Genomic DNA, 26,497 nt, shown 5'->3' with positions numbered 1-26,497 from the left:
GGTAAAAAGTTGCTTCTTTCAGTTCCTTTTTGTCTGATGCTTATCTTGAGATAGAGATTAATGCATTTATCTCCTCCCATTTGTACTACTGTAATGCACATTATTTGGAATTGAGCCAATCTCTTATTTCAAAATTGCAATTTTGCAACACTTTAATGACTGTAAAATAGAACATATACGCTTGCTTTGAACTGGAATAATGGCAGAATATCCTGTGATGCCCACTTCGAAGGGCACTTACAGTAGAATAGAACAAATGTCTGAAGTGATAAGAGAAACACACAAAATGTGCAGAGTGGGGGGTCGCGAGGACTGGAATTGAGAACCGATCAAATTAAACCATGAAACAAAGTTAATTCTGACACAGAGAAAGGGACCGATATGTGTACTTGTTTGGTTGGTAAAATAAATGGTTTAAATTCAAATCAGAGCATCTTCCGTGTCTGGAATGGATGTATTCTTGAGTTTATAAGGTAACAATAACTTAAGATAACCTTGTTTGAAATGGGTTTGGCTAAACGAAAATTTTGGTTTTGTCTATACTACAAGGTATTTATACTATATTGAATTGGTTAAATAGAATCGCATTACTAAAAAGAGACAAAAATACATCTAGACTAAATGTAATCAGTTTTTGTCAACTAAAACTAGACAAAAATAGTCATGGATAATTCAGACTAAAATGCTAAGACTTTTAGATGACTATAACTTGACTAGACTAAAAAGAGTATGAAAATGAATAAAACTAAAAAAACTAAAATGACTCTAGACTAAAACTACAATTAGAACAGGCCACCAAAAACAACACTAGCATGTACCTTTCTGAAGTCCAGGAAAGAGTGCCCTGATCCCTTTTTCGTTGCATCCGTGGAAAGCAAGATGAGAAATATTAAATAAAATGGTTAGAAATTCAATATTGCTAGTGGCAAGGCCAATGATGAACAAATAACAGAGGACATTGTCTCATATGATGGCCGGAAGCCTCTGATAGGTGGGCAGTTAACTCGTGCACAATAAACAGGAGCAGGTGGATCAGGTTAATACAGGCTACACAGGAAATGACCATCTATTTTACAAGCACACGGACTGGAACACACAAATATATATAACATGACAAAATATATTGCTTGAGGACCAGGAAATTTAATTCACTTTGGACATATTCACAGGGGTTGAGGTTCAGTGGCAACTTACTGAATGGGATATCTCCAAAGGGGTCATCAAATTCATCAAAATCATCATCAAGGTATGCTTCAGAGGCATCATGGGAGAAAGGGAAAACAATGGAGAAAACAACAAGATAAATGTAAAAGAAAAAAAAAATTATGCATAGAAAAAAGAATGCACAAACACACAATACAATAAAGCACCAGTAAAGCACTACCCGGGTAAGTGGTTTTCTATAGCTGCATCACATTTTAAACAGGTTAATTTCCCACAAACGTACAGGATGTGACTACAGTATATTCCACAGGCCTGCATGTTGTTGAGTTCTCCTGTGGTCTCAACTCTGTGACAAGTTTCAGAGTCTGACAAGTTTCTCTCCCTTTATAATTTGCATCTTTCGTGGAGCCTCTCTCGTTTCCTGCCACATATTGATAATAGGAGTGCCAGGGCCTTGTCTCACAATTAGTTGTGTTATTTCCAGCAGATGAGAACATTACTCAAGGCACATCTTGTTATGCAGGCAATGGGGCCTGAGACCCTGCTGAAGCTGTATAGTTAATGGAGTTGAGCGTTTGACGTGGCCTGGACTCTGACTGTGGCAAACCCCAGACTGAACAAAGCTAATAACTAAACATAAACCATTCTTGGATCAACCTCTCTATTTATTGCAGCCAATGTCATCACTCTGCTCATGATGCAACCCAGCAGTGACAGAGAATCTACTTTGAAATTGTTACCCATTTCAGAATAAATACACAAACAAACAAATGAATGAATGAATGAATGCATGAATGAATGAACAAAATCACACACAGAGTGCTGCAATAAGATATACCAATCACAAATAATACAACCAGTTCAGCCGACAAATATGTAAATAAGTTAACAAAACAAAACAACAACAACAAAACAATATCCCAAATATATTGTTTATGTAGCCACATTCCTACGGCTTCAAGATCTGTCATTGCTAGTTCTAAACGTGTGTGTTCCTGGATGATTCAGTGTTTTTGAATGAATTGGTTGAGTGAATTATTCAATTAATTGCTCATAACGGCAGTCGCTTGTTTCATTACTGAATGATTCAGCATTTTTTAACAATTTGCTTGAATGAATGATTCAATGACTCATTCATAATATTTTTCAGAGATTTTGAACAACAAATATTTTAATGAATGTTCAATGACAGTATTAGTTGTATACAGTAAGTAGCATGTTAGTAATATTGTTACTTTTATTACTTTTTACTTACACCCCAATACTGCAGCTCAAAATGGTAACGTTATTTTGCAGATGACAAAGTGTCAGGCAAAGGGTCTTTCAAGAAGAAACAGTGAAGAAATTAGAAGAGAATATGGAAGAAAGGTCTGGATGGGTAGAAATGAAAGTGAGGATGCCGGTTTTAATGCATGAGATGAAAAGGGAAGACAGGTTGACTGTGTGAGTGAGCAAACAGCTATTGGTTAGTTGTGCACAGAGAAAAGAAAAGTGGATGTTCCCACTAAGTGGGACTAGACAGCCCATCCAGACAGGCCCCCTCACAAGAAACAATTAGAGCACCCCTACCTCCATTCATCTATGTCATCCCAACGGAACAATAGCTACCATCACTGTACAGTAGGCAAAGAAAGGACTGAAAACATACATAGAGCTTATTACATATCTAGCATATGCAGGCCCAACTCAATGCATATAGCAATCTTATCTTCACTATTACCTCATCACTAATAATCATTTCAATTAGTATAGCTATTTTCATTGAATTATCTCAGAAAAGAGAAGTAGATAAGAGTACTTAAAATGGGTTAAAGCATTATGATTATGGCTGCAAACAGGCTGATTCTATAAAGGCAATGCTTATAGTGCTGTGGGAGCAGGGGATAGTTTTAAAATAAAGCTGTTTATCATCAGCATAGCTGTGAACATTATGCTTCTTTTGTTTATGATCTCAATTAGTGAGAGCATGTAGTTGAGGAATAGAAAGTTGCCAAGAACTGACCCCTGTGGGATACCATATGTAATATTGAGATCTTTGATCTGGCCTTCATGTGGCCAAGTGTAAATAGTTTTATGCAGTGAGAGAGATACATGAAGAACAGTTACAGAATATTACATAAATACATCAACCTCAGCACCACCTATTGAAGAAATGCAGTATATAGTTTGAGGACAGAAAGACAACAGTCTAGGGGAAAGTGACCTATGAAAGAAAATGAAATTAAATCATCCAGTTAGGCTGACTGACAGGTTACAGTGGAGGACGGAGCAAAGCAACAACAGGCCTGCTACTCCTGCTTTAGCAGGAGAATAGCAGGAGAGTCATACATTACATTACCTCTTTCATCACCAGGGAATGGCTATGATACACATTAACCTACTGACCTGGCAAAAACAAATAAAAACAGCACTACTATATAATTTTGCTGAACTGCCCATTAACCAAATTTCTAAATGAAGGTTGTAACTATAAAGACTCTAGGGGCACTGCAGTGAGAGGATTTCAGTCGCGAAATCCATATGCAACCCCTTGTCCTATCTCTCTCTCTCCATCTGACATTTACAGACTTCATTAAATGCTAAACTCTGGCTTGCTAAATGAGCCTGCCTGCATCAGCACTGTGCTGAGCAGAGTATGATAAGTCATTATTGGCGAGTAAGTTCTCATTTAGCTGCATGTTGTTTTAGTCAGCATGTTTTGAAAAAAATGTTGGGTAATATTTTACTACTTTTATGGCTCCCATGAAGACATCCATAAGGGGCCACAGAGCAAATCACGGTACAGGATGCAGAAGCTTTCAAGATCGGTATGGCTTAGAGAGTAATAATTGGAATTTGTAATGGGTGTTGAATATGCTGAGATGAAGAGTGCAGTGGCTACCTAGAGGATAGAGTCCCATTCACCCAGTGTTGTTGTCAACATGGGTAACATTGACAGAGAAGAACTAATATTGCATGCCACTGATCAGCAGTTGGAAGTAACTAACAGCAGCAATACTAGTAAATTAACTACATTTTCTTTTCAGAATTGAGACAGTAAAGTTTACAGCTACAAGCTACTTTTTCCTTAGGACAGTAATTTTTTTATTTTTTTTTTATTTTTTTTTTTTTAAGCCAAACCCACTTAACCTAAAATAATTACTTTAAGTGCTTCCTGAGATATTAAGTTAAAATTTGATTTTTACATGTTTACAGTTCTCTGGCATAAGTTAATGGTCACATGAACTGCAATATTATGCTATTTAAGTGTTTTATTTAGATTTTGAGGATATATTAGTTGTCCATTAACTCACAAAAGCCCCTTTAGGCCAGTTTAGGAAACTATTGCTGTGGAGAAGGTTTTATTTTTTTTTTTTTTTTTTAAGATAACAGCTTTGTGGCTTTGTAAGTTGATCCAATAATCAAACCCTTTTTCTAAGAAGCGCAGGGTTTGGATTCATTATAATGAATCAGTTCTTTCAGACAAGTATAAAACATTTTAAAATTCACAGTGGCCCTGAGTATATTCGCAGTTAAATGCTGCAGTTCTCCAATAATTTTGTTGAGTGTTTCTCTAGTTTTTTTTTAGCGTAAATGTATTCGTGTTTACATTAATCCAATTTAATACTGAGATAAAGAATAGATAAAATCCAGATGAAGCTCCTCATTGTTTTTGCTCCTGATAAATGTGAATGAATGAATTAATGAATGAGTGAATGAAAAATCAATCTGATATACCATATATTTAAACATATATTACATCATTTAAATAGCTTTTTTGTTAGCTAGTAGTGCAGCCAGCTACTTTTCATTTGTTCTGACAAACTATATACTGTACTGTATTATGAGTAATAATAAATTTATCAAAATAAATAAATCAAAATAGTTTCCCAAAATTGCCACTGATAACTTAACCAAGGTTAGAGACAGCTGATCCGAGAGTTATTGGTAATAATAATAATAATAATAATAAATTAAAATCATTTTCAAGGTTACTTACGCATTGCTTTTGTCTCTGAAGAAAATGTGTATTTTTTATTGTCTTACTCCACCCACAAGCTGCAATCAACATGGCTATGGAGTGACCTTGATGAGCACAAGCTCCTGGGTTCACAAACCAACACGATTTGCACATTTATTAGAAACAGGATGGTGAAAGGATGAAGGTGAGGGTGCGGCCCATTGCTCCGGTAGAGGACATGGACGAATGACAGTCTTGCTCTCACTGAGCACTACACCATAACTGAGAGCAGATTTCATAGCAGAGAACACTTTCCTTACCTCAGTAATAACCACTGCATGATTAAATATCCCTCAAGAAATGCATTTTCAAAAAAAATAAAAAAGAGAGTGAGATACATTTTTGAATTTAAATGAAAGTTGTAGCCTAGTTGACGAGATAAATACTTTGCTTCTAAACTATTAGACAACATCATCTTAGTTTTAAAGGCACGACATGTTCTGTTTGTCATTCCACTATAAGAGAAAAGAAAAACATATATAGAACATTGTGTGCACATGAGAAAAAAATAAAAATAAATACCTGAAAATGTTTTGATTTTCAAAGAAGGTTCTTCCTACCAATTATCAATATCACTATGTTTGTTCAGCTAACAATCAAATAACCAATAATATATTTTCTTCTTTTGTGTTCCTTTGGTTAGATCTTGGTACAAATTGGTCACTGCACATTTATGCTGAATGATGTCAGCTCAAGCCAACACATTAATAAGTGCTCTGCGTGTTTAATATCTTCAGCCCTATAGATTCAAACTCAGCGCTGTCTCTTCTGTGTCTTTATTGAGTCAGAAACACAGTTGTATTCATTGCTGGATTTGTCCTGTCTGATTACAATTAGAATTGCATAAATAATGCAATAAGATGAACAGGATTTAAATAGTTATTAGTGGGTTTTAATTAAGTAGTGAAATATCAAATGTGAAAAAAAGTTCAGAGATTTTCAGAGTTCACATTTATAAAGGAAGAGGTTTGTAATAACAGCTAGCCTAGCCCAGTAAGATGCTCCGGCAGATCTCTGGAGAGGAGTCCAGCCTGTAGATCGATGGCATCAGGGGGTAAAGTAATGGAGAAAAGAGAAGGAGGATGCCACACCCAGCAGTCCCTCCCCAGTCATCCGATTCTTTATGAAGTGACTGAGGAAAGAAATGGCATCCAGAATCAATAATCCCCTTCACTGAATGATGGCAGCTCAAGCCAACACATTAAAAAGTGCTCTGCGTGTATCTTCAGCCCTACAAGCTCAAATCCAGTGCTGTCTCTTCTGTGTCTTTATTCAGTCAGAAACACAGCTGTATTCATTGCTGGATTTGTCCTGTCTGCTGTTATTGCTCTGTTATAGGGAACGCTCAGTGGAGTGCCGCTCGCTGACTCTGACAAGGAGAATTTGGCTCTCCTCCAATCTGGTTGCCTCTGCAACCCTGTGGAAATACAGGACCCTTCAATATCCCAAAAATTCAATGCTAAGAAACCCAGCATGCAGACGGAGAATTCTGCAACCTGATTAGCTTGAGCAACGGTGAAGTTTCGTCCAAACACAAAGGGGTTTTTATCATTCAACAGCTGGGCTGTCACGCGGGGGGTGGAATAAATGCCTTAAACAAAAGTGAAAAGTCCTCGGCGTATAAATGAGTATAAACTGCACAGCTAAGAGTAAACCACCATGGGGCTGTCAGAGACGCTCTGTAGCACAATTCATCATGGGGCACTAATGCTCTAACAACATTACCAAGTCCTTCGCACTATACATTGTCACCAGCAAACTCAATCAACTTATTTAGACCCAAACATGAATCGCATTGGCTCCGGCCCCTGGAGGCCTGCCTTCACTTCTGTATGCCACTCTGTTACACTAACTGACTCTGGTTTGAGAACACTGGCTAAAATTGTGGGAAGAATGTGTAAAACAGTGAATATAATGTGCTTCATTATTCATCAATGCATGCTTTTCTTAAAAATAAATGAATCAATATTAACCAGTGGTTTGGTATTTGGTCTTTGGTATTAACCAAAGATCTGTTCCAAAGTCTAGTGAGCCACAGTCATGGCACCATAGCCAAATCTGGCATTCCTTGTGCTGCATACCCAAAAAAGACTGTTCAAAACCATACGCAAATGAACAAAATTATGGTGCTGCCTTCTAACACATACATACACACTGTATACACTTTTCAGAGGTGCATTTACAATACAATTAGACATGCATAAATAATGCTATAAGATGAACAGGATTTAAATAGTTATTAGTGGGATTTTAATTAAGTATAGAAACATCAAATGTGAAAAAAGATATTCAGAGTCATTCAGTCATTCATTCAACCGATTTGATCAAATGACTGATTCATTCAGAAAGAAACAAGTGACTGTCTTTATGAATGGCTCACTGAATCATTAGCTCAGTCGATTTGTTCAAAAATGTGGATTTATTCAGTAACAAATTATACTATAATAAATGTGTTCTCAAAAATAATAATAATAAAATTGCTTTCAAGTCTGAGAACATCAGGTGTCTGAAAAACCCTGGGCAATGCTAAATCACCATCTTTTGTTGAAAAATCAAAGCTGAGGATTAGCACTGATGATTTCCATTACAACAGCATATTAGAGCACATTGTAGACATCAAATGTTGCACAAAGTAATCAGCCCAGCAGCTGAAAACTGCACTCCCACAATCAAACTTCTGTTTCTTCAGTGAGTGATCATGTCTGACAAATTAACACAGACTTTGTGTATTTCTAAAAAAAAAAAAGAAAAAGAAAAAAAAAGAAAGGTAAAGTGTTAGAAGAAAACACGCACAGTTGTTTGTTCTTTTTTTTTTAATCCCAGCATTATTTGTAACAACAAAAGTCTTTATACAATGTGGCATTTACAATCATTCCAGGCTGCATTGATGTTGCTGCGGCAGAGGCCACATACTGTTCAGTTAGCGATGGAAATTGTCGGTTTTAGGGACGGCAAGAGTAAATTGGTCCTGATGCAGATAAAAGTGGCTAAAAATGACTATTGTTTTGCTCCCTTCAACACAATAACTCTGCAGGAGCTGTGAAAGCGTGTGTGTGTATGTGTGAGTTTTCTATTTTTAAAATAAATAGTGAGAGGCATGAAGATGGGAACCAGCGTTTAAAGTCTATAAAGAAAAAAAAATGTTGATTGGGCATGAATATTCAATATAAAGCACAGGGAGGTGGGAAGGTCTTTTCAAATTGCAAGATCTCTAAATTTGATGTGTCTTTGTGCTTTCAAGTTTCTATTAGCCAGTGTGTGTGTGTGTGTGTGTGTGTGTTTGTGTGTGTGTGTGTGTGTGTGTGTGTGTATCATAGGCTCAACTAGCAGAGCACCCTGAGTTGACATTAGAACCAGCTTTGTCGAAAGTAAATAATCAGTACAGCACACACAAATACTTTAGGGTGACAGACAGGTGTACATTTCAAAAAGGTCAGGCAACTAAATATAACTTCCATTTTCACTTCTCTTTATGATATATTGCTGTGTCTGATGGTTGGCCAGTGGGCAACAGAAAAATCTACAGAGCACTGGGACGAGAGAGGACGGTTAAGCTTAGAATTACTGGGGCCCGATTGATCGGCGCACATAAAGGGCCCCTGCGTCAGCCTGGGTCTGTTTCATTAACTAAAGCTGCAATGTAATGAACCCAGCAATGGCAATCTTGACTCCAATATTCTATGGGAAGCAGGAAGAGGAATGAAAGAGACCTCTCAAGGGAGAGTTATAAAACGCAGGAATATTTTATGCTTGAATCAATGTCCACAATGACACTTATATCATCTAATCAATCCATGTTTAAAGTGAAGTGACATTCAGCCAAGTATGGTGACCCATACTCGGAATTTGTGCTCTGCATTTAACCCATCCGAAGTGCACACACACAGAGCAGTGAACACACACACACACTGTGAACACACACCCGGAGCAGTGGGCAGCCATTTATGCTGCGGCGCCCGGGGAGCAGTTGGGGGTTCGATGCCTTGCTCAAGGGCACCTAAGTCGTGGTATTGAAGGTGGAGAGAGAACTGTACATGCACTCCCCCCACCTACAATTCCTGCCGGCCCGGGACTCGAACCCACAACCTTTCGATTGGGAGTCCGACTCTCTAACCATTAGGCCACGACTTCCCCAAATTCCCCAGATCAATGTAATTCGGATATGAGGCTAGGACTTTACCAAAAAAATTTACAAGTGTTCTCCTTTCACCTACAAATGGCAACAATATAGAGTGTTTTACGATTATTTTCTTCAATGTTTGGGGAAATGAAAAGCAAAGCAGCTAGCCAGTTTGTTTGTTTGTTTATTCAGCGGTTGTTGATGAGGTCAACAAAAACAGTTGCACACTTCAAACTAGGGCTGCACGATAAATCAAAATGAAACTGCGATTAGACAGAAGCTGCGATTGTCATGCGTATCTTTCAGTGACACACGGTTCTGTGATCAGCAGTAAATTTCCATCCGAAGTCCAGAAGGCACTCTCACGGTGAACCTCCAAATATGCCTTGCAGAAGAAACCCAGGAAATGCCTATAGCGGTTGCTGAATAAACAGAAGATTTCACTGCTTTCATTGATTCAACATGATAAACACACAACTATGGCAATAAATGGTTTATCTGAGTTATTATTATTATAATTTACATTATTATAAAGTATATCTATAATCCAATGTTAATCGACACAGCCTTTATTACTGCCTAGAGCAGTAAATATATAGCGTGCCTTATTCTCTGTAAGAAGCCACACCATCTCACAGAAGGATTTATTTCAAACACTCAACTGACCTTATGAAGTGATTTTGGAGTAAAAATATGTGATTAAATGTTGTATTTTCATGTGCTTTCAGGTAGAACAGCATTTACTACACAGAGGCGCTGTTCACTGAGAAGCTACACAAACAGCTGTCATTATAATTTGTATTAATTTTTTTTTTGTGTGTAGCGCCCCCTGTTGGCAACAGGAAAATGACATTTAAAACTGTTATGGACTCCTAGCAACAGCTTGTCAGAGAGCTATGGGACTGTGTAGTAAATGTCTAAAAGCAGGTGATGGAGATTTATTACTGATCACAGAACTGGCTTTACTGACAAGATGTGCATGACAAATCGCATTTGATTAATTGTGCAGCCCTACCTCAAACTACATTTTAGTGTTAAAAGTACACCCAACAATTGTTCCTTTAATAAAAAAATAAATATATAATTACAAAATGCTTTTATATATATATATATACACACTTTTTTTGGGGGGGGGGGGGGTCAAATTAATAGTTATAAATTAATAGTAATTTTACAGTAGTTGTCTCATGGGGTCTGACATGTTGAGATCACATGACTAGCTGTATATACTTTTCTCTGTAACTGCACGGATTGATTGATTGATTGATTGACTGACTGACTGACTGACTGACTGATTGATTCATATTAGTATTCGTATTTGTATTTGTATTCGATTTCTTATTCTTACTATACAGTGGTCGTTTTAAAATGCCCCTGTATTCCAAACTACTACTATTTTGGTAACACTGCACCAGCAGCATAATTTTTTTTTAGTCTGGCAGAAATGTTTATTTACCTTCCATCAAATTACTCTATAACATTCCCCTCCTTTACAACTTTAGTGGAAGAGGTAAATACAACCTTTGTGGAAATTCACAAAAAGCTTTTACTCAACCTCAGTTCTCAACAGTTCTGACAAGAAAAAGAGGCTTCTTCACAAATGATTCTATCCACTTCACTGTCAACCATCAGCCATATGAAAATATGAATGCTGTTTATTGACTACTTCTTTCTGGATATTGCTAGATAAGAGTTTAAACATTAGTAAATGGCAAAGGAAATAGTTCATGAGTAGCTGGTCCTCAACTTAGAGTGTGTAAACGTGTGTAAGAAATAATTGTGAAAGCTGATACATTTCACTGAGGGTCATTAGGTGTGCAATAAAACTCTCAATTTGAGTTCACCTCAAGGAAAGATAAAACATTATTTCAAGAATTATATTCTGGCAGCTCTCCTACCAATCAGCACCCTTTTTAAGCAGCACATTCAGAATAGTGAAATATTCATTAAACACATCCTGCAAGCACACAAATCACTTCATGCATCTGTACGGTGTTTCTTTAGCCCACATGCAGTCAACTCATTTTAGTGAGTATCAAATAATTCCAGTCTCCTCTCTAAGATATGAATATCCCAGCATGCAACTTTGATTTCTCTCTTCTTCTACTGATGCTCTTTTCTTCCTTATTAACGAGAGCTCTCCTGATGTTCCCATTACGGGACTGATTGCAGTTATTTGCAGTGAGCCTCATTCATACCATAATTTTCGGCACAAATCTCACTCATGCTACGCATCTGCAAAAATGGACACAATCTGTTCGGTTCAATCTTGTTGGTTTAATGCGAGTCCGCCCCTCTGCCCTTGCAGAATTCACATTAACCAAAGAATGATTCATGCTTATTCATTCAGATTAAGTAGAACTGATAAAAAAGGAAAACAACTGCGGTTCTTGTAATAATGAAACGTAATGGCCAGTCCCACAATCCTCTCTGTTATGTGCTGCATGTCTATGGTTATGGGCCTCCTACACAGACAGACACACAGCCGGGAAACATTTAAGCTTGAAAGTTAATTATCTTAAATGTTTTCTCCACTTGTCACAGAAAATGAAGAAATCATCAAGAAGAAAACACAATTTTTCAGAGTCCCCAACAAAGCTTCTTAAATGCTTAGTGATGCAGATAAGTGTGAGAGAATACAAATAATCCAGCAAACAAAAGCCCCTCGCGTTTCTCGCTGTTCTCGCAGCACAATGGTGGATTTGTTTACCTAACCTGATGCGAAACGCTGATCGCCGAACCGCTTCCAAACGCAACTCACATAGGACTATATATAAATACTAAACTAAATAATTATGCAAACAAACATGCTGCAGAGTTCAGAAATAACAGCCAACCTCATCTGAACCTCCATAAACAGCTATATTCACTTGAAATACTGGAGTTTAATACTACAGAGACAGCAGCAGGAAATGACGGCCACCATGCAGCGTAATGGAGCCCCAGACACGTAAAGATCACTGACTCTTTGCTCCGGGAGCCGTAGCATGTGGGCATTAATCAGTCACTCAAATTGAAGAGGCTTCCAGTCATCCAGCCTGCTTAGTAAGACAATCACCTGGTGTCATTATCAACAGAGGTGGGTAGAGTACCCAAAAACTGTACTCAAGTAAAAGTAAAAGTACTTCTAGAAATTTTTACTCAAGTAAAAGTAAAAGTACTAGTCTTGAATAGTTACTTGAGTAAGAGTAAAAGAGTATCGGATAAAAAATCTACTCAAGTAGTTAGTTACTAGTTACTTTGGGTCATATATACTGAACCTATTTTTATTTAGATATATAGATAAAATGTATGTAATGTATGTGTGCGTGTATAAATGTATATATTTCATCAGCCTTTACTCCAATTTATGTAATTTATTATAAAACCCTGTCTGTTTACTTAAGTAACAGATATAGGTGTCATACCATAACATATTTCTAATATGACTGACTTTATATTAAATGTGAATTTAACATTGAAAGTTAATGTGATATAAATATTGCTACTAATCTTTCATTGTTCAGAAAGAGAGCAAATAACATTTACATTATTAAAGATAATTTTCACAGACAGTCTAGATTTCAATCACTCTCAGAAACTCCCATTAAAATCACTGAAACTGTTAACACTGTGAAATCAATATTTAATTAAAGATTCGTACAAACATCTGCACTTTGTTGTTTCTGACGAGAGAATTCGCCAGAAAGAGGTATTGAGTCAGTGAGCGAGTGAAGGAAGCACCGGCATTTTAGCGATGACTCATCGGAACACCTCTGATTGGCCAATGCTTTAATAAGCTCAAAAGAATCATGTGTGATTGGTTATAATGCGCAGCGCTGCATGAACGCATCTATCTCTGGCTCAGCGCCAGCAAGCGATCACAGATCTGAATTTAGCAGCTGATGATATGTCTTGCTGAACGTACTCACGCCGGTGTGATTGTATTAAAATTAATAAAATCTTAATCGGCTATTTTTTGTCTTTTGGAAGCTGCATTCAACTTGACTCCCCTCTGTTATAAGCCACACACGTACAACAAACTAATGTCAGTGGTATCGTTTACTGTAATCGAATGTAGCCCAAGTTATTACCTGTTAAACAGTAGACAGCACACGCGGTGTTCATCTAATAAGGATCTCCATCGCTAGCAAATAATAGCCTTTGCAGATTTCAATTCAGTGCAGTTTCAGCCACGTTTTCAACGCTCTTTCTGTTCTTAAACGTTACAACTCCGAGTGAACCACTTCAGACGCTCAGCGCGTGCGGCAGGGAGCTGAACGACTCATTCAAACTGATTCATGAACCAATTCACTCGTTTGCCAATTGGTTTGATCAAGCCTTTGAACAGAATTGACTCAAAAGAATGAATCATTCGCAAAAGGGCATCGCTCATTGCCCAGAGAAAAGTAGACGGCGCGTTTGGAATAAACTGAAGCACCTAACATTTATTGCATTAAGATAAAGTAACGAGAGGAGCGTCGCCCAAAGTAACGAAGTAAAAGTACAGATTTTCCCCCAAAAATTTACTCAAGTAAGAGTATAAAGTACCCATCTTTAAATATACTCCGAAAAGTATTCGTTACCCCAAAAAATTACTCAAGTAAATGTAACGAAGTAAATGTAACTCGTTACTACCCACCTCTGATTATCAAGCTCCCTGTGCACTTCACCCGGCATCAAAAAGTAGCGATGAGAATATTCTAGGAGGATCACATGGAAGAGACACCATCAATAAGCAGCAAGAATATAATAAGAGTTTGTTTTGTTTGGGAATCTTGTTTGGGAACTCTTTAATTTACTAATGACTCTTTTAAATGCGCTGAGTCCAAACTATTTTATAGTGTGCAAAGTATGAATGAGGTTACAGTGTGAAAGAAGCTTTTTTTATGATGGTGAACAATGTGATACTAAATTACTGTTTACAAACAAATGCTTGGTGAAGACACTTCCAGGTTCTTCTAGAACCTTAGAATAGAGATATTTTAGATTAGTTCTGTACTATTTCAGAATTGAGCTAAAAATGACCTAAAGGTGCTTTGTGTGTTTGTTGAACAATGTCTTCCTGTAGCAAATAATTGCTGTAATAATCACTTTAATGTAGCTTGAACTCACTGTTATACACGGAAGCAGTTCCGGGGGAATGAATATGAGATTAAAGTGATTATCACATTTCGAATATGGATATTTTTCTTACCAAAATGCACCGATTCGCTATAGGAGGCCTTAGTTCACCCACGGAGCCCTGTGAGACTCTTTTTTTTAAAGGATGGGCGCTTTTTATTTAACTTCTTTTGAACTGATGCACTGCAACACCCACCGAGTGCCATTAAACAGCTTAAAGGATCAAAGACATTTTTTTTTTAAATATTTCCAACTAGAAAGTCATATACCCCTAGGAAGACTTGAGTGTGAGTAATCTATAGGATAATTTTCATTTTTTTGGGTGAATTACCCCTTTAATACTATGTAATAGGAACTGGTCTGACCAACTAGCAGTCTGGCAGTCAACTAATTATACTTACTTTTCATACTATCAAAGTTTTAAATAACTGTCATATATGAGTAGCTTTTTTATTATTTGTTGATTATTTGAGCATCTATTTGGAATCTATTCTAAATGACTGACTGTCAATATTGTATATGGCAGCTGTTCAGATCCCATTTGTGTAACCTGTGGTGCTCTTTTTCCAGAAACATATTTCCAGAAATGTGATTTGAGTATGGTTTCAGACCCCATTTAAATGTGACTTAAAATGGATTTGTAAAAATCATATTGTGTGATTATTTTTTTTCCACACTTGCTAAAATATGGTCAAATTTCAAACAGATATGCAGAAAAATTGGCTATAGCAGTTAATGCAACAGGCCCCTGATTGATCCATATCACACTGTCTAAAATGGCAATTTTTAATTTTCACACTGCAGAAAATAAAAGGGTAACTTTGATGCAATAATGAATAAGATCACTATAGAAGATCTGTATAATCACAAAAGCCCATACTAGCTGTTTGTGAAATGTAATATCTAATAAAATATGTCTGTTATTAAACTTAATTAAATGTAAAAAATTATATGGACCATTTATATATCATATATATACATATGTCATATAAAAAATAAAAAATAAATTAATCAACAAGGATGATCAATGGTATTTTTTATTTTTATTTTTAACTTCTGTGAGGCACAATTCTCAAACCTGATGAAGAGTCAATAAAATTCTGCATTATACATTTGACGTTATGTATTTTACAACCTCCTACGTGTCTTGCAAAATCATATACTGAATAGTTTACAAATGGTTTTAATTTAAATTGAAAAAGAGGCTTTGTGTATTTCTACACTATAAACCTTCTGTGTCATATTGTAATAACTTGTATTCATTTTAACATACATTAAATAACACTAAACAAATAAATAAAGCTCATAGCTCCTCAGTCTTCACTAAAAGCTGCTTGTCTGAAGAACCTTGAAGAGTGACTGCTATTTTTATCTTAACTTCTTCTGACTCCGTGCCCAATCAGATATTGACTAGAATGCTCATGTCTAGACCTAACATCTCAGAAGTACAGATGGATGTTTTTAGTCAAAGTGGGTGGTAGACTTTGAAAGTTGCCTTTATGTCTAGGAGAGTATTTGGAAAGAGGCAGACAGAGGGTGATAATGGATGAAAATTTTCTTCTGACCCCATTCGCTCTCCCGTTGTGAGTGACACCTGTCAAGTGATTGGTGCTGCTGACACATCCATATAACAAGACGAAAAAGGAAAATCAGATAGAGAAGTATATTGAAGTGCATTGGCATACACAAAAAAGGTGAAAGAAAAAAGATAGGGGTGAGACTTCAAAGTGTGTTAGAAGTGGAAAGACAGAAATGACAGATTTACTTGCTTCTATTTTGAACAAACGCTTTCTTCCTTGTGAGAACACATCCACTGAAAGCAATATCCCGCTTCTAATTCAGTTCAGCTGCAAGAAAGCTTGATTTTCTCAAGCAAAGACTCACAGAAGTATCAATCATGCCCTATCTAGTTTTTCATATATCATAAAAAAGGTAAATATATATAGCCACAAGCAACAATCCGAGAACCTGTGTGGAGAGCATAATAGATGTAATGGATGCATAAGGCCAACTTTCAGAAAACTGGGTAAAATCATCCTTGTAGAAACACTGTACTTATATGCAGATGTTTATGATAATTGCCCAATCACAATTTAAAATAATAATAACATCTGAATTTTGATTGGCTTTTAGCAGCCTTATTTTAGACATATGTTAGCTCCTGCCATGAATAAGATGCATGAACCATCTGCTCAATGAAATGGTTAAGATGGGCTGAATTCATAATCGCATAATACTCTTACTTGATATTTATATGGCAGAAACAGTAAAAAGTAGGATGCTAGTATGCTAATCACCCACTGAATTAATTTCTTTAAATATTTATACACTCTATATAATATTTAAATAAATATTATATGTAGATATTTCCAAAACATTTAAACTATTATGGTAGCATGCTAGTATGCTATTCAGAATAGTATCCAGAATTCATATTTTCTAACTTTCATATGGCAGAAACAGTGTTATAAGAATTATGCTAGTATTCTATTAAGAATAACATACTGACTTCATATTAAAGTATGGCAGAAATTTTAATAATATGCTGGTATGCCAATTTCATACTGGATTCATTTCTTCAAATATTTATATCATATTAAATCTTCCAGTAGTATGCTATTCAGAGTAGTCTGATATGGTAGAAACAGGAAGGTATGTTATTAGAAATAACATACTGAATTATTTTCTTTATAAGGCAGAAACAGTGAGAGTATTGCACTAAATTCATATGTTCATATCTTAATATGACAGAAACAGTTATATGCTATATGCTATTTAGAACAGTATACTGAATCTTTATCTTTATATGAAAAAATATAATAAAAATAAAACAAAAAAAGGCATTGGGCAATTTGAATAGGATACTGAATTCATCTTCATAAAAGTAATCATATTATTTGGAATATCGTATTGAATTCAGATCTTAATCTTTTTTATGGCAGAAAGAGTAATAGTAGTATGCTAGTATGTCAGCTGCCTACTGAATTCACATATTCAAATAGTTATCTTGTACAAACAGTGAGGGTGGTATACTGGTATGCTATACAGAACAGCATACTGAAATCTTATCTTTATATGGCTGAAATTATAAAAGTAGCATGGTATCCATAATTGCATACTTATATACATATACCGTATTTTTCGGACTATAAGTGGCACCTGAGTATAAGTCGCATCAGTCCAAAAAGACGTCATGATGAGGAAAAAAACATATTATAGGTCGCACTGGACTATAAGTCGCATTTATTTAGAACCAGGAACCAAGAGAAAACATTACAGTCTACAGCCGCGAGAGGGCGCTCTATGTTTTCAGTGTAGGCTACAGGAGCACTGAGCAGCATAGAGCGCCCTCTCGCGGCTGGAGACGGTAATGTTTTCCCTTGGTTCATGTCTCTTAGTTCATTTCTCTTGGTTCATGTCAAATTAATTTTGATAAATAAGTCGCACTTGACTATAAGTCGCAGGACCAGCCAAACTATGACAAAAAGTGTGACTTATAGTCCAGAAAATACGGTACTGTATATATAATTTAAGTATGCTATTACCAATTCTGGAATTAATTAATTAATTAATTTGTATTTAATGTGCTTGGTAGCCTAAACAATCAAAGTAACTCTTATGTATCGATTGACTATATGTATTGAATCTCAGTATTATAGCTGTTGGTGCAAGGCAACACTTTATTAAAGGGGTCATATGATGCAATTTAAATTTTTCCTTTCACTTTGGAGTGTCACAAGCTCTTGGTGCATGAAGGAGATCTGTAAAGTTGCAAAGACTATAGTCTCAAATCCAAAAAAATATACTTTATAAACGTTAAGACTCATCCACACCCCACTAAAACGTCTCGTTCTAACATGCCCCCACATCTCTACATCACTATTTGGGAAGATTTGCATAACGCTGCCCAGATGTTCACGCAAAGAAAGAAGGCATACCTTTTATTCTCGTTGTAGTATAGTTGTTGCTGCTGCCGCTGCCATGTCGTATAAATGCTGTGTGTTTCACTGTGAAAGTGAAACTACTTTGTTTGGCCCTCCAAAAGAGGATGATATCCGTTCATCATGCCTTGAGCTGATCCGTGCTGGTCGCTGTGGAAATACATCAACTTTGCACTGTGGAACACCAGATCAGCTTTCACCGTGGATGAAGCGGAGTCCAGCCCAGGGTTGTCACATGTGGTTGCTGCAAGCTCAACGGACGCGACTTCATAGAATCCACCTGCAGCGCCGTTCTCAAGCCCACCCGCCTCTGCTCACTCAAGCCGGCCTCCACTCACTCTAGACCATGGCTCACTCTAGACCGCGGCTCACTCTAGGCTTCTGGCCTCCACTCACTCAAGGCGTGTGATGCTGTTTCATTGAGAAAGCAAAACTACTTTGTTTGGCCTTCCAAAAGAGGACACGACTAGAAATAATTTTTATATCACGTTTATAATGGGTTTTATGTTTATGTCTTGTCGCTCCGGCTGGACAGGGCATCACAATATGTTAAGGGGCGTAAAATTTCCGTCACATGCTTGAGGTATTCGGCCAATCACAATACACTGGATAGCTGGACAATCGGAGCACACATCGCTTTTCAGACCGATGAGCCTTGTAAAAATCAACGCATTTCAAAAGGCGGGGCATAGAGGAGAAACAATAATGTACAGTATGTGGAAAATAATGTGTTTTTTTTTTTTTTACCTTAACCCTTTCGAGTCGATTAACGCGGATACGCGTTTTGAGTCATTTTCTCCTGATAACCCCGAAAAGACCTTAAATTACACTTTCAGTTTTAATCGTACAGATAAGAGCAATACATCAATCGAATCTGTAAAGGGTCTACTTTTTTTGGATACAGACATAATAACAACAAAACTTTGTGCACTTATAAAATAAAGATAACAAACAAGGTGTGCTGTCTGCAGCCTTTGTCTGCGCTTATCTTCATTTACAAACAAGTCATTAAAATGAACTGTAACTCCGTGAATACTCAACGAAAATACATGAGAGAGATATCTATAGAAAGCTTGACATGTCTATTTTTAAACTAAACAAGTGCCGCCGAAAACAGATATTCTGTGATAAAGTAATCCATATGAAAACAACGCGATGTCTGTTTTTCAAGTCTCCCTTCATTATATATAATGTGACCACGCCCCCGCGCTGAACGCGCTATTCAGATTCAAACTGAAGCGCGCGGCTTGAATACGCCCATAACAGAAGAAAAAGCAGCGAGCCTGTTCTTCAAGTGTTTATTTTACTGTTTGCTTCGCGATGAGAGGAATAAGACATAATTCACCCCAAAAAGATGTCATGTGGTTGAGGATTTGAGAAATGGATTTCCTCAGAAAAAAAGAATGCAGCACTTTATTCAGCTGAGATCATAAACATGAGTAAGTCTCTTTTTATTGATTTATATACTTGTACTAGTTTATACATAACGTGTAAACATTTTACTAGTTAGACTTTTTCCAAATACTTTTTCCAAACTATAATTCCTGACTAAATGTATAGTAATCAAGTGAAACATTATGAAGTTTCAATAACAATATACAATACTATACCATTCAAAAGCTTGATGTAAATAATATAAATGTAACAAATAGATAACTGTCACAAATGTAAAAACATGCTTTTCTTTCAATTTATTCCCCCTAAAAACCCAGAAAAATATTCTCAGCTCTTTTCAACATTAATAATAATGATAATAATAATAACAATAAATGTTTTTTTTTGTAGAAAATAAGATTGTTAAAAGGATTCTGAAGGATTGTGTGACTGGAGTAAGGATGCCAAACAATTTGTTTGAAAGTCAGCTTTGATTGTTTCTAATAAACTGTTTAACTGCACCCCCAAGTGGATATTAAATTATGTTGTGGGATAATTAAATATATTCTAAATAAACTACAAACATAAAATTATATAGATTTATTTTGTTCTTACATTCTTTCTTGTAACTCCTTCCTCTCAGTGGCACAGATGACTGAATGGCTCATTATGCAGCTCATTATGCAGGCCTTTGTCTTCTCAGGTGTAAATCACAATGATATTCATGGTAGTTGACGCCTACTCGCATATGACTCTTACCAACAAAAAGTGTCTTAGAAAATTTAAATCAATATATTGTTCTCTGTGAGTGAGTAAACAAGATGATTTTCACATCATTTAGAAAGAAAAATTCTAGGCTACAAGCTCCAGTTCTCAAAAATCCCGGGAACCATTGTTCTTTATGTGTTTTTTTGCCTTATTCAAGTGTTTTAACATTTTTAGTTTTTCACTAACCACGCATAATATTTTTTTTCTCAAAAACACAATCATGTACATACATGCATTTCTTATATTATTATAGCCCAGTTTGTGCTGATTACAGTGAGATTAGACTTTACCCATTTAGATATTTATAAGAAACTGAAAAAAGCACAAATGTCAGGGCATGACAAAACTTCTCCAGGCCCCAAAAATACCCTTAGACTCCAGAGGGTTTTAAACTGCATAAACACATTTCATTGCAGCAAATACACCAAATAACGTTCTTTTTAGCAGCATCATATGACCCCTTTAAGCTTTAAAAAAAAGTGTTTAATTTACCAAAGATGGTTCCTCTGTGATTCACCCATCCTGCACAGATTACCAGGCACAGACTGGGCGTCATTTAATTGGGATTTCAGTGGGAATGAGCTAAGGTGCCGCACTGAGAGACGGTGTCCAGCTTGCGTCCACTGCTGTCGGAGCAGACAGCCATGTGATATGGTGACTGGCACATGCTGTGCACATGCAATTCTGTGCCACAAAGACAGAAGATGGCGCTAAGAAACATCGGCAAGGAGCTTAGCGTGGCAATTATCTGTGAAGCAATTATCAGCCGATGAGATGAAAACGACTGCTTTCCAAGGTGTTTCTTTATGTGTTTAATAGCTGTAGAATAGTTTGATAAATTGTCAGAGCGAGTTTGTGCGATGCTACAATTCACAGCTGACAGATCTGTTTGAGGTCTGATATGTTGAGATCTCAATTAATTAGGAGGAGTTTTTGTCTTTTCATTAGCCTACTCTGACACTTTCTACAAACTATGCTAAGATTTTAGATGCCACTAAATCAACTAGAAGTGTGGAATCGACTAAGGTGTTGCCGAATTCTTACCAGGAAAGGTATCAAGTGGGATTCGGTCTTCAACAATAATATCCATGCAGGTAGATGTGTGGAGAATTGCGTGGGGGGGGAGAAAAACCAAAATGTTTTCACTTGTCGAACATGTGTCCTTTGACACTTCTTTCGATATATGATCTTTTTATATTAACAGAGTGTGACATGTCATGCTGTATCCCATCTATTTATACACATCTTCTTTAAAGCACTGCAGTTCGACTAACAAAAGCAGATGAGGTTTGGGAAATGATTACTGATGCACAGTGACACCCAGGTAAGAGCAACACAAAATGAAATTCATTCAGCTCTAAACGAGTCAAACAAATAAAAGTGAATGTTTTATCACATGTTGCACATTTTTGGCATCTGTTCTCACACACCTTACACTCTAAACACCTTAAAGATTTATCTCGCACCCTTGGTTTCTTGTAAACATGACACTCGCTCTCTGCTCTGCTAATTCTCACGTGCTCTCGCTCTCTGACACTTATCTCTCACCTGATTCGTCATCAGACTTGTTCTCGTTCTCGGAGTCGGTGAGGGTGAGAGCTGAGTTCTCCCGACTGGAGAGGCCAGAACTGTGGCGGGACTTGATGTCTTGGCCGGCCCACAGCTGGATAGCTCGCTCTGGAGAGATCGGGCCCTCGGGGTCGGAGTCTGCATCTGAGCCGGCACTCAGAGAGTAGCCGCGCTGTAAGAGGCCGATGTCCGGGCAGTATGCGTTCTGATGCGGTGCTGGTTCACAAATGCCCAGCTCAGCTAAAGTAAAGTTCCCTAAAGTGGTAAAAAAAAAATAAAAACACAATCATTCAGTCGTTCATGCGTATGGAGGAAATGGCCTGAGAGGAGTCATTGATGCTGCTTTGATCCATCCTCGAAGAAACCAAGTCATTTACACACACTGCAATACTAAACAAGGAAGTTAACCAACTAAACTAATGGACTAGTTTCACAGTGCAAACATCCTTTCTAAAAACCATCACTTGGCAGGACATAAAACACAGGATAGCATGACTGTACTGTACTGTACTGACTCGATACTAAAACAAAACACAAATTATGATACCAGACCAGAATTACAGCATTAATATTGATAAGAAAACAATATTGACAAGAAACAGAGAAAACAACTCATTGCTTTTAATTTACTTCTGACTGTTTACGTTATTGCATGAGTAATGTGTTACTTAACTGAGAAATATTTGAAGGCCTCACACTTTGTTTTGGGGTCAGTTTGTTCAAATTTATAAAAATATTTAACGCTTCTAAAAAAGGAGTAGCATATTCGTTTTTGTTGTGGTATCACAAATAGTGAAGCTTCAGTGGTATTGGTATCAATGTCCGATCTGTTGCTTTTTCTAGACACGAAGGAGGAGCTGTGAAAGTTGTTTTTACTCTAAACAATTTATTTATACTTTCAAAAGTATATGAATAAATAAGAAGTCTGAAATGCATGCATTCAAAAAAGTCTAAATGAACAGTTGTATTATTACAATATATCACAAAATAATTATCACTAATTCATTTACCAAATAATTAAAACTGTCAGCCTCAAAGTCTTTAACACAAAGTCCGATGGCATGCACAAAACAAATGTTATTGTCACAACCTTTGCATCTCTCTCTCTCTCTCTCTCTCTCTCTCTCTCAGTACACACACACTTCAGATAAATGTGAGTTTTCCTTGTCACTATGTTTTCTCTGGAGGTTTTAAGGCAAATATTCTTTGTAAAGTTGCTTTGGAACAATGCAGTATGCACTGTGGAAAACACTATACAAATAAATTGAATAGAACTGAATCGAACATTCAAACTATATTAAGGCAGAGACTCACAACGCAAAGGGGGGCATCAGGAACCTGAGGTTTAACAGCTCAAATCAGTAGACGTCAGCTCAGACGTCCGGTTATGTGCGGTGCAGGGTTAAGGGGCCTATTTTATCCTGCAGCTCTTTACCTGCTGTGAAATTTCCCTCACAGCATCACACCTCCTACTTTGATGAGTGTGACTGCGCTCATGCACACACAAAACCTCGACTACCACATTCAAAGGGAGCTGGACAGAAGCCCTCTACTAACTAATATATATAGTGCACATTATCCAAAATTAAAGCACATCAAACTGAATCGATAAACACAACAGAGTCCCAATTAAGGACAGGCTGTGGGAAAACAATTAGAGGATAAGGCATGCCCAACCAATTTCTTCTCTCCAGTAATTAAAATAGTCAATGCATGCCCTCCAATCAGCTGTAGACGAAGAAGCAATTTCATTCATTAACACTCTTTAAGACAGGAATTTTCACAGCAGCTGGGATCGATATTGTTAAAATCAAGAGACCTTCATAGTCGCTTTATTCCTGATTATGTGGTGAGTGGACATAAAACACAAACCACTTCTGACTATGGTAGCTGGAAGATAATTCTTCTTTTCAAAATTACTCAAAATGAATTAAAATATCTTAAACTGTGTTCTGAAGATGAACGGTGGTCTTACTGGTTTGGGACGACATGAGGGTGAGTCATTAATGACATAATTTTCATTTTTGGGTGAACTAACCCTTTAAGTTTTATGCTGTGAGAACTGGCCACATTTACAAATACTAATATAACTACACAGCTACTAAATAACTAGATTGTTCTATGCTACAAGTAATGCTACAAACACAGCTAGTACTGCTATCAGTCTAACAAGACCGTACTGTACCTGACATGAAGTAGCTCAGGAATGGGGAGAGATCCATGTACTCTGCGAGGGCAACAACAACACAAAACACCATATTTAATACTCAACAAACTTCTAACCTGATACATTTATCACCTCTAAATGAAATCAGCTTTATGTACTGCACTGCTAACATTTCTTCCAACACCTCATAAACAGGTTTTCCCACTGTGCAGTGTTTGATATTGCTTTTCATGAAAGCCCCAAAAAAGGATAAAACAGGTTTGTATAAAACAGAAACAAAATTTGATAGAAAACCACAAACAAACAAAACGTTATTCCAAGGTTTGTATGTGTGTTGGTGTAACAGTTGTGAGTATGCAGATTAGATTGCGACATGACAAATATTTTGTTCATATTTCCTAATGTACAATGGCTCAAAAAGGACACTTAAGTTACATTTAAAATCTAAGAATGCAATCCATTTGATAACAAATAATTAATGTATCACTGATATCACAAGCAATTTCCAAGCATTTCATTCCACCCACAAAATCAAATACATAGATAGATAACATCTCTCTCTCTCGCTCTCGCTCTCGCTCTCTCTCTCTCTCTCTCTCTCTCTCTCTCTCTCTCTCTCTCTCTCTCTCTCTCTCTCTCTCTCTCTCTCTCTCTCTCTCTCTCTCTCTCTCTCTCTCTCTCTCTCTCTCTCTCTCTCTCTCTCTCTCTCTCTCTCCTTTAATGAATTATGAATTATTGTTAAATTATTGGGGCCACTGTATACACAAATGAGAGATATATGGGTTATGGTGCTGGTAAATTTTTATCTTATTATCTAAATAAAAACCAGCTAATATCACACAGATACACACATTCATCATGTGAATGCCTACATGGTGAAATTAATTATAATTATATAAATTATATTATAAATATATATAGAGTTTAAAAGTACTGTACAATTATAATATACGTCTGAAGAAGTTTTCAGTCATAATTTCTTTCTGTTGTCCAGCTTAGAGGCAGTGAAGCCATGGAGACACATACAAGCCTAATGTTTGAGATCTTGCTCCCTTCTTATGTTTACAAATTTCTAGTACAGCCAGATGGAAAAATACCATAGTATACCAAAAGAATAGGCATCTTTTTCTCAAACTGGGAATCATTCCCGGAGTGGGGACCGATCCCAAAAACACACTCAAAGCCTGTCGAAATCACAACTCCCAGAGGAGGTGGTCTTTCACAGAGAGAGACAGCAAAAACAAACCCACCATCCCAAACCCAAGACCTTGTAATATTATCAAGATGTCTCAAAACTTCAATATGTTCTTTTAAAGTTCTCCAAAATACAACATTCTTTTTTGTGTGTGTGTGTATGTATTTCATTCTCTCTTCTTGAACACTTCAAATGCTCAGATTTACACATTGGCTGGTGGATGCAGTGCTTTTTACAACATGAGAAAACTCCTTGTAGGTTATGTACTCAATTACACACTTTTCATTCCCTCTGAGAATATGGAATTTATGTCTCCCATAAGCTCCTCTGATTGGGGATCATGTATCTTTCTTCGTTGCACACACTTCACCTGTGCTGCCAGTGGCTGTTGTAAGAGCCACCATGCTCCATATTTTCTTAACCTTTGGCTTTCTATTTCCTGTGCTCACTCTTTTCCTGACAGTGGTCCTCAAACAGTAGAACTCAATTCCTACATGTCATGCATTTGCTGAGGTTACCAAACTGCTTCCTACAGCTATCAAATTCAGTGTCTCTAAGATGTCTAAAACATCATTTTTTTAATATTCTGAACTACTGTTTACCAGCAAACAAATATACCACCTGAAAATATATCATTTATAGGTCATGCTTTTACGAGCTGTATGGAAAGACAACTGCATATAGTAAATTGTGTAGGCCAGAAACAGAATCTGTACAACTCACCAGTAAATTGTTGCACAAATAACCAAAAACTTGGTTGCACACACCTGTAATGTAGTTTGATCTGTGGTTTAAAATGTTTTTATGTTTTCAGAATGGCATTTTACATAATGGTATTATATTGTAAATTATATAGTAATACGATTTTCGGTCTAACACACAGTTGCACAATAAAAATCACAACAAAAGTGTTTTTATTTTTAAAGTTTACGACATTAGTCTATCATGCTTATCAAGGCTGCATTTATTTGAGAAAAAGTAAAATTAAATAATAATTCTAATAATAATAAAAAATACACATTGTGGAAAGCTATTTTTCAGGATTATTTAATTAACAGAAATTAATTAAAATAGAAATATTACAAACAGTCAACAA

General features: G+C 36.6%; 1 protein-coding gene across 3 annotated transcripts in view; it reads right to left on the bottom strand.

Moving 5' to 3' along the window:
• LOC132113553 (teneurin-2-like) overlaps positions 1-26,497 on the bottom strand; it is a 364,954-nt gene that overhangs the window by 217,377 nt on the left and 121,080 nt on the right. For 2 of the 3 annotated variants that reach the window (XM_059521368.1, XM_059521369.1), the window contains 2 exons: positions 24,225-24,266; positions 22,019-22,294 (listed from right to left, as the gene is read on the bottom strand). In XM_059521368.1, the coding sequence (XP_059377351.1) occupies positions 22,019-22,294; positions 24,225-24,266 (318 nt within the window). The remainder of the gene's footprint in view (positions 1-22,018; positions 22,295-24,224; positions 24,267-26,497) is intronic. The other variant, XM_059521370.1, reaches the window with a different exon arrangement.

The sequence above is a fragment of the Carassius carassius genome, chromosome 33 (assembly GCF_963082965.1).
Source record: "Carassius carassius chromosome 33, fCarCar2.1, whole genome shotgun sequence".
Classification (NCBI taxonomy): domain Eukaryota; kingdom Metazoa; phylum Chordata; class Actinopteri; order Cypriniformes; family Cyprinidae; genus Carassius; species Carassius carassius.
The sequence above is the reverse complement of the archived record's forward strand: the minus strand, read 5'-3'. Positions and strand labels throughout refer to the sequence as shown.